Source organism: Symphodus melops (assembly GCF_947650265.1).
Source record: "Symphodus melops genome assembly, chromosome: 11".
Taxonomy (NCBI): Eukaryota; Metazoa; Chordata; class Actinopteri; order Labriformes; family Labridae; genus Symphodus; species Symphodus melops.
The window spans coordinates 3867915-3877438 of NC_136701.1; the positions used below are offsets into that span (position 1 = coordinate 3867915).

The 9524-nt window shown below is 42.7% G+C and overlaps 1 protein-coding gene across 1 annotated transcript; it reads left to right on the forward strand.

The window, feature by feature from the left end:
- Nucleotides 1-189: 189 nt before the first annotated feature.
- ftr82 (finTRIM family, member 82) lies at nucleotides 190-9276 on the forward strand. The gene is made up of 7 exons (XM_079355848.1): nucleotides 190-1058; nucleotides 3237-3332; nucleotides 4331-4564; nucleotides 5816-5975; nucleotides 6069-6125; nucleotides 6315-6383; nucleotides 7164-9276. Exons 1-7 carry the CDS (start codon nucleotides 468-470, stop codon nucleotides 7682-7684), a joined length of 1728 nt encoding a protein of 575 aa, XP_079211974.1. The 5' UTR covers nucleotides 190-467; the 3' UTR covers nucleotides 7685-9276.
- Nucleotides 9277-9524: the final 248 nt, after the last annotated feature.

Consider the following 9524-nt stretch of genomic DNA (forward strand, 5'->3'; position numbering starts at 1 on the left):
GATTCTGTGGGACAACAATAGGTGGAAATCCAGCTGCCGAGAAGTGTGTGCGCAATCCGTCCACATGATGAGCCACAGGAGAAATGTGAAAATAAAGGAAACTGAGAGGAAGCCTTTTTCGTTTCCACATTAGCTGACACTTCTTGTGCTTTTTACATTTCATTCATTCTCTCTTCACCCTCCTGCCTGCCTTCCCTCCCTCTCTCTCCACCTCTCTCTCCCTCCTTGCTCAACCTGCTTATCTGAACTGGGCAGGGCTCGATACACTCACAGCACAGGGGGAGGGCCTTGTCTGCTTTCAATCAATAACCTCTGGAATTCAGAAATACAAGTAGGTCCTGTCTCTGGCAGGCTGTACCACACTGTGGAGGGCGGGCTCCCAGGCACACTCGACGAAGGCTCTTTCTTCTCCTGGCTTTCTCTGTGAGTGTTTCCTCAGGTCTTGACTGTCTTGTGAGACCATCACAATGGCTGACCACACTTCTCAAGACTACTTCAGCTGCACCCTGTGTCAGAACCTCCTGAGGGACCCTGTGGCAATCCCCTGCGGCCACAGCTTCTGTATGGACTGCATCAGCGGCTATTGGAATGAAGCTGACTACACAGGGATTTACATCTGCCCCCAGTGTAAGATCACCTTTACCCAGAGGCCTGTCCTGAGGCCCAATGCTACTCTGAGCATGGTGGCAGAGAAGATCAAAAAGAGTGGTCTGACCCTTAACCTCAACACATCCCAGGGGAACATCTATGCCGGGCCCGGCGACGTCTCCTGTGATTTCTGCTCTGGGAAGAAACTGAAAGCCGTGAAATCCTGTCTCAACTGTCTGGCGTCCTACTGTGAGAAACATTCAAAGCCTCACTACGAGTCAGCCACATTCAAGAGGCACAAGCTGGTGGATGTTCTGGCGAACCTGGACAGGAAGATCTGCCCGCAGCACCAGAAGTCCCTGGAGCTGTTCTGTCGGACAGACCAGATGTGTATCTGTGCTATCTGCACCGTCAGTGAACACAAGGGCCATGATATCGTGTCTGCCGAGGCTGAGAGGGGAGAGAAACAGGTAAGAAGGGCTCCTGGTGCTAGAAATGTTCCTGTTTAACAGCCAACAAAGAAATCACACCTTAGGTCCACTTTAAACAGAATGTAAGTGGGATTAAAGGTCAGAAAGGTAAGCAGAGATCCTGTGTGTAAAGACTGACTAAGTATGGGTGCATACAAAATAAGGTTCAGGGTGGTTTGAGGAATTTATTCCAGTCCTCTTTTTAGAGAATGAACGTGAGATTTCAGCTCAGAGAATCACCGATGACGCTGTTTGTAGAGACAGATCCTTAGAATAGACGACACAAAGGTTCAGGTGTGTCTGCTTTTTAGAGATTAAAAGTGTGATTCATGGTCAAAGAGATTTTGTTTCTGGAGATTTATCCTGTAAAACGAGATTACATAAGATCAAACAGAGTTGTTTCCGGCTGGATCTGCAGAGAATGTTTTATATCTGGTCAGAAAGATATGCAATGCTCCTCTTTGTAGAGAGTGATCCTTTGATTTATAGACCTCGTTCCATGAAAGTATGGAGTGAAAGTGTAACTTTAGAAAGAAAAGTTATGCTATGACCCAGTTTCTAGAAATCTGTCTTTGAAACACGTCACGAAACAATGAAAGCATCGTTCATGTAAGCATGCTTTCAGAAGGTTTAGTGACTACAGAGTGTGATACACGGTCAGCACTTCATATGCTGCTTCTGAGAGATAGGTGCATTATTTCTGTTCCTATGTATAAGGATGGATCTAAATGTGGGTGACACCAGTGTGATTACTGGTCAGAAATTGCACCAGTGTCCTGTTTTTGAGGGCGTTTCCTCGTAGCAGTCTGAACACTGAAAGGTAAAGGAAACGTGTCATTCAGGAGGGGTCGTAAAAATCTGTCATGATCTCAGAGAATGAAAGTGTAATTTCAGGTCAGAAAGATAAGCAGTGATCCAGCAACATGAGAGAAAAGCTGAAGTTTCTCTGCCCACCTCTCAGAAGTTTACAGATGAAGTCACTTTAAAAAAAAGGGGATCCTTTATTAGAAATAGTCATAGCAGCGTTTGGGGCTGAAAGCAAACACACAGTTTCCCCCCCCTAACTCCCAACTCTGTGCTCAAGCGGGCAGCTGTACTTTGACCCATTTCGCCAGCACTATCAGCTACGCTTGCAGGATTTCACCGCCTAAACAAATCCAGCTCTCTGATTAGCTGCATGGACGCCGGGGGAGTGTCTACAAGCAGTTATCGCCTCTGAAAGCAGCTTTTTTCTTCTCCATTACCCAGAGAATTTTGTGTTTTCCAGCTGTGGGATAAACACACAGAAACTTTGCACACACACTTCCTCTCTGCTGCTTCTTTTGGTTCCCACCTGTGGGAGTGGATCAGTAATGATGCAGGAATGTCAGGGAGGGGAGTCGAGGTCCAATCCCATTCTGGTTACCACGGTGATGAATGTCCAAATGACTCACCTGACTCCTCGGTTGTAAAGCAACAGATAAGAGTGTCAACAGATACTGCAGAATAAATCTCAATGATGGTTTCTCTGGGTGAATAATTTATTTAGTTTTTTTATGGCAGCCAGAAGGTTTTTTGAGGTCATGAAAAGATGTGATTTAGTTTTCTGTTTTTTTCTCCAGACGTCTGTTTTCTCTCATCCTAAACTTTACAACCTGAATCACACATCTCACTTCATCTCCTGCTTTCTCTCTCTCTCCCTCCCATCCCCCTCCTCATGTTCTGCCTCCCTCCCTGCCTCCCTAGATTCCCCACATTCCTCAAGCTTATCTTGAAGAATGGGTCGGTGGGCTTGAGTAAAAGCTGAATTAGAAGCCCCTCTATTCCGCATGTCAGCGCTGCGTGCACCTTGAAACATCTCTTTAAAAAGTCAAGCAGCGGTAGATTCACATTCCTGACGTGAACTGAATTCCATAACAGATTTTTCTCCCCCACCAACTCTCCCTGCAAGATGAAAGCCGTCGGCATTAAGAAGATATTCTTTGAGCGGGGTTTGTTAGACGAGACGAAGGGCCTCCCTAGATGTTCCTCCATGAGAAAGAATGTTTTTACTGGAGCTACAAATGTGAAGCTTAAAATCTCGTACAATAAAACAGCATGCCTTTCAACGTCTACTTCTGCAGAAATTAATTAAGAGAGAGGAAGGGTGGGTGTGCATGACACAAAAGTGTAATATGATTTTTTTTTGTTTGTTTGCAGAAACTCCTGGGGATCTCCCAGGCTGAGATCAGACAGAAATGCCAGGAGAGGGTGAAGGAGCTGGATGAGCTGAAGACGGCCGTGGATTCACTCAAGGTCAGTCAAGTCATCTGATGTGGAAATCCTCCTTTTGAGTTTTTTTTTAAATTCCAAAATACAAAAAGGGAAACATGAGGAGAGTGGTGAAGGGAGAGCTGGTGTGTGTTCAGGAACTTCAGCTACCAGACTGACTTCCAGACTTTGTCCGCACCGGGACTTGAACCAGTGACCCTCTGAGCTGAGCTGCCTCAAGGAGGAGCTTCACAACCAAGAAAAGAAAAAGAAAAGACTCAGGAGGAGAAGACTTTAAAAAACATCATGTGTACATGCAGCACGAAAATACACAAATTAATCCCTCCCACTTCAACTCAACCTTCTCTTATTGATTGTCCCTTTAAATTAAACCAAAAGGCTAATTTTATTTTTCTGACTTTATACATCACTGCTGAACAGTGCAAGCAGGTGGGTTCAAACTCTCTATCCAGGTAAATACAAAAATTATACAGGAGGCAATAATGCATTATATGATATGTAGAACTCAGATGATCCAAGCCATCAGCAATAAAACCAAAGATTATGAAGCTGCTGTTAGACTGGACTGTAACAACATAAAGGGCTTACACATACTGTAGAGGACAGACTGGTCTTATTGTAGTCCCTGAAGGGTATAGGTCCAGTATACATTTCTGACATGTTTGTTGTCTTTTGACTCGGCTCACCTGGTGCAGTCCAGAGTCCTGACTAAAAACTGAAACTGTGAAAAAAGCTAACATCAGAGATGAGACGTTGTTTAAGTCTAAGTTTAAAACATTTCTTTTTGGTTCTCCAGTGTCCTTCTGCTTATGAAGCGTCTCATGTACAAAAGTCTCTTCCAGACATTTTCTGTCGCTCTTTGGCTGTCAGATCTAAAAAAAAAAAAAAAAAGGGCAAAAAAATAGCCAAATATCTTTTAAAAAAAGTCATCTTTTTTTTCATGTGAACGAAGCTGCCTTGCCTAAGATGTCGACTGTTGCCGTGTTTTGTAAAACTGATCTGTCGTTCTTCCCTCTGTGCAGAACTCGGCTCAGAGAGCCATGGTGGAGAGCCAAAAGATGTTCGAGGACATGATCCGCTCCATTGAGAGGATGAGGTCAGAGGTCACCAAGCTGATCGGAATCAACGAGAAGGCAGCTTTCAACCAGGCAGAGGCTTTGATCGAGAGGCTGGAACAGGAGATCGACGAACTGAAGAAGAAGGAGACCGGCCTCAAGCAGCTGTACAGCACCGAGGACCACATTCACTTTCTGCAGGTAACAGAACAGCTTGTAATGCAATGTAAATACTTCATGGCCAAATAGTTATGGACTAAATAACAAAGTACATGGTCTAATTAATACGAGGAAGTATATTATAAGGAAGGAGCTCATCTAGCAGTCACGATCCAAGCAGAAAAGATCCTCAAACTTCACAGACTGACCTTCGATGACAGACCGGTCTGAGACCAAAGACAGATTTCGAGTAATACTACTCTAGTTTGGGTTTATTCTTTTGATTTTAAAGACAATTTTTGAGATATTTTCACTTTTATTGAACATCGAAGATACAGAGAGTAAGTGAAAGATGATAAATGGAGGCGTAAGATAAAACGGTCACTGACCTGGACCAAACCCTTAAGATTTTATAAACTGTTCTGTAACCACCCTGCTAACAGGACGCTCCCTTTTTTGGGTTTCTGAATGAGACGCATTTTTTATTATAATTATAAACATTATGATCATACAAGATAATTCACCTCTTTGTAAAGATCAGACATAGTCATTTTGAAACAAGTAAAACAGGAGGTGTGAGTGGCAGCGGTTAGATTACTCACAACTGTCTGAATGAAAAATCAGATTGAGAAATAATCTCTGTGTGTGAGTCTAGCTCTTTAGGGAGGTCTTTTATTAAGTTTAAAGGTCCAATATTCTGTGAAATCCTATTCACAATGTTTCTCTAACTCTGATATGTGTCCCTAGTCTGTCTACAAACCCTCCAATAATGAGAAAACTCCATTTGTCTTTTGCCTTTTCCACTTTTAAGAAAATGTGTTCAAACAGGCCGTTTAGAGATTTTCCCTTCATGACATCACAAAGGGCAGTAGCCCCTCCCCCAGGTGGGTGATACTTCCACAGCTAGGCGTTTGCTCTGTCCTCTGAGTCTGCCTTCTCACCGTGAACTATAGGACATGGAGCGAGAAAGCCCGAGCCACCCGAGCCCTTTCAGAGAGGGGGCGTGGTCAGACACAGCTCATTTACATATTTAAAGCTACAGACACAGAAACAGCCTGGTCTGATCAGGGCTGAAATAGCGGGGTTTATAGGCATGATCAAATACAGGATCAGAGTGGATTTAAAACTAGACACTTCACACACATGTTTTGAGGAGATCTGAGACTTATTTACACTGGATGAAGTGGAGGAGAATATTTGACCTTTAAAAAAAGTTATTTGTGAAAACTTGAACATCTTTTTCTCAGGCAGTTTGTTGATGTATATTTTTCCCACTTTTCTTTTACCCATCAGAACTTCAACTACCTGTGTACGCCCACTGATGATGGCTTCATCCCTAAAGTGACTGTGAACCCAGACTTCTCCTTCGGGGCTGTGAGGAAAGCTGTGGCTGAGATCAAGGAGCGTCTGGAGGAGTTTGGCCGAGAGGAGCTGCTGAAGATTTCTAAATCAGGTTCGACTGATTCGCAGCAGAAGCACAAAACATCAAGCCTACAGTATGGACGATAAAATATGTTGTCTAATACGATTGTGTTCCATCTTATAGTGAACGAGGTCCCAGTGTACACGACAGAGAGCAGGACATTGGACAGAAGGAGCAGAGGTGAGCACTGTCACTATTTAAGGCTTTAAGTGGGAGATTAATGATTGTTTAGATTGATAATGTAGAGCAACGCACAGCACAGAGCAATTGCATCATAGAGTATTATAGGTTGAAACATATCATCAAAAGTTACAGGCATGTGTGGGGGTGTGTGTAGTTGGCTGCGACCTAACCGTTCTTTATCTGCAGGCAAGGAGGTCATGACAGTGGACAACACTCCTCCTCCCGAGCCGAAGACCAGAGCAGATTTTGTGAAATGTAAGTGCGTCATTGGCTGGAGTTTAAACCTTTTAGAAACTGCTGTTAGCTAAGGGAAACATTTAATTAACAAAAAGGTTAACATAATTATATGTGTTGTATTTTCTGTATTTTCTTTATGTTAAAAAATGACAGAGAGAAAAGATAAGAGCAAACACAAGAGGAAGAGACGGTGTCACTGAAAAACACTGCCTCTTTGTGTCCGTACTACAGACAGCAACAGTGGCCTGAGAGTGAAGCCAAAATATTTAGAGCTTTCTATGCAGACTGTCTGCTATATAGCTCTTCAACCCTACCTCCGCATGGGTCAAATCTGAAGTTAAACTACATGTCAGGTGTATTTTGTCAAACCCAGAGTCACAAACAGTCAGTTATTATCACGCAGTTTTATGTCCAAGGGTTAGTTTCTCTGAGTAGTTTTGTTTTAGTGAGTTATTTAATCAGCGGCAAAGTAAAAACAGAGAGAAAAGAGGTGACGCATGTCACTCACTTAGACGTAACATCGGGATGGTTACAGCTGTAACCGGGGCTTATGAATATATTAAAGTCATGCGTTCATTTCGAGAAAGGTGTTTTTTCTCCTGATCAAAGTAATGATGAGGAAAAATAGTCTGTCAGGGGTGGTCTTGATTTGAAATCCAGGGTCAAGTCTGAGACAGAGACAAGATGATTGATGGGTGTCACCTGGGTCGGGCACCCTAAAGTAGGCTACTGGTTGCTATATGACTGTTATTAACCCTTTAGACCATTCTTATCAAACGACTATCTCTTCTCCTGCAGACTTCTGCCAGCTCAAACTGGACCCGTGCACAGCCTACAAGGAGCTGTACATCTCTGAAAGCAGCAGGAAAGTCATCCGCACCAGAGATCTACAGCCCTACGCAGAAAACACAGAGAGGTTCGACAGTTTTGCTCAGGTGCTGTGCAGGGAGGCTCTGTCCGGAGGCCGCTTCTACTGGGAGATCGAGTGGAGCGGGGAGTTCTCCATCGGCGTGGCCTACAAGAGCATCAGCAGGAAGGGCAAAGGCTCGCTGTGCCTGCTGGGATACAACGACAAATCCTGGAGCCTCCTCTGCTCCGACACGGGATACTCCGCCTGGCACAACCGCGTCGACAAATCCATCAATGCCCCCCACTCACCGAGGATAGGCGTGTACCTGGACCACGCGGCGGGCGTGCTGGCGTTTTATAGCATAGGAAACAACATGACCCTGCTGCACAGATTCGAGACCACGTTTGTTGAACCTCTTTTTCCAGGCTTCGGAGTGGGAACCTCCGTCAAGATCTGCAACATCAAGTAAACACTGAAACTTAAACTCTCTCTCTTCCCCCCACACTGTCTCATGATATACAGCTTCTGGGATATATAGAGCCGACATATATTTTTGTTTTTGTTTAAATTTTGAAACTCCACCACATACCTAAAGTTTTATTGCTTAATTTGTGTCCTTGACAGATATGTACATACTTCTTTTTTAACTTTACACATCACTTTCTTTTATTCATATGTGAAGTCACGTTATTGATAGATTTCTATGTTTCATTGAAAAGCGATTACTGCATAATTACACAAGTAGCTGCAACATAAAGACAAGTGTTATTCCCTTTATCATCTGATAATACCTGCAGGATAGAAATTGAACATGTCAGTATATATTAAACCTTGAAAGTGTTACCTGTTCCCACATAAAGCCGTCACAGTTCTTTGACAGCAACAAAGTGTACTGTAAAACTTCTAATACAAGCCCCTCCCAGTTAAGGCCCACTCCCTTTCTCTTGCCTGATGATGCTGCACGCTTTGACAGAAAAAGGCAGGTCTCGATTGGAGGCTCCTGTGCAGAGGTCTGTGCAGAGGAAGCATGCTCTCCCACCTTGAAATCTGTGCCATCCCAAATCTTATTATGTGACTGACTATTTGCCGTGTCAGAGGCGGGACTTACTGTATGTTAAAATCAACTACAAGGTCTTTTTGTAGTAGTTTTCTTTACATATCAATGCATCATATTTCTATTTTAAAAAGCAGGTTCTTGTTATGCACTCTGTCTTACTTCCAGTAAACTTACTGGCAATGTGTCAGGACAGGAACATTGTGAGTTTAACTGTGCTGGATGCACTTTTAAAAATACTTTAAATCGTGACTTTGAACATGCATATTCTTTTTGTGTCACTGAAAAACAAGCTAATGTTACAATTATATTGTGTTCTAAAGTAGAAGTGACTGGTGAGATTAGAAAGGGTAAGTAATCGTTATTTATTTATGTGTTTGTGCACATATCACACTTCAGCCCAGGTCCACCCCTGCAAAAGTCAAAATAGTCTGGACATGCCTCTGCTCCTATGTATGTATTCAAAGTTGAGATATAGTTTATGGATCAACAATCATGTGTGCAGGCCATGAAGCAGGTTTACATCCTGCTTTACAAAACAAGATCAAATTAGTGATTCATTTAATCTTGACACCCTACTTATGTGCACAGAGTCATTTCATAGATTGAGCCTGGGCTTTTATTAGAAGTTTTATGGTAACTTCTCCATAACATGAGTCACTTCTTTCACTGATAACATGTCTGTTTGTGTTTGATGTGCATTACATTACATATACATTTATCTGAACGCTGTTGTGATCAGTAAGACTTCCTGTTGTCCATGTCGGTGCATAAATGTGTTGTGTTCAAGTCGACACATTCAGAAGAACATTTCACTCTGTCCTGTTTTCACACATTATCTAATGGTTGTCATACCAGCTGTTTGTTTACTTTTTAACTTTTATTTAATTGTATCTGCATGTTCTTATGTAACGTACATCCAGAGAATAATTGGTATCAACAAAATAGACTTGTTTTATAACAAAATTGTTCATTAAAAGTTTGAAATAAAGAGCTCAATGAATGGAGAGATGCCCGGATTGTGTCTGTCTGAAACGGGGGGGGGGGGAATGTGACCCTAGGATTTGACACATTTTGACAGATTTTTTGCATAAAATAAATACAGAGCCCTGAGGCACACCCTTGTGGATAGATATACTGTAATACCTGAGCGTACATCCTACCTGAGTTCAGAAGTCTAAGTTTTAAAACCTTATGGTTAAAACCTTATGATCAAGTGCAGCGCAATGTTGTTTCTTCTTATTACTACAGAAAA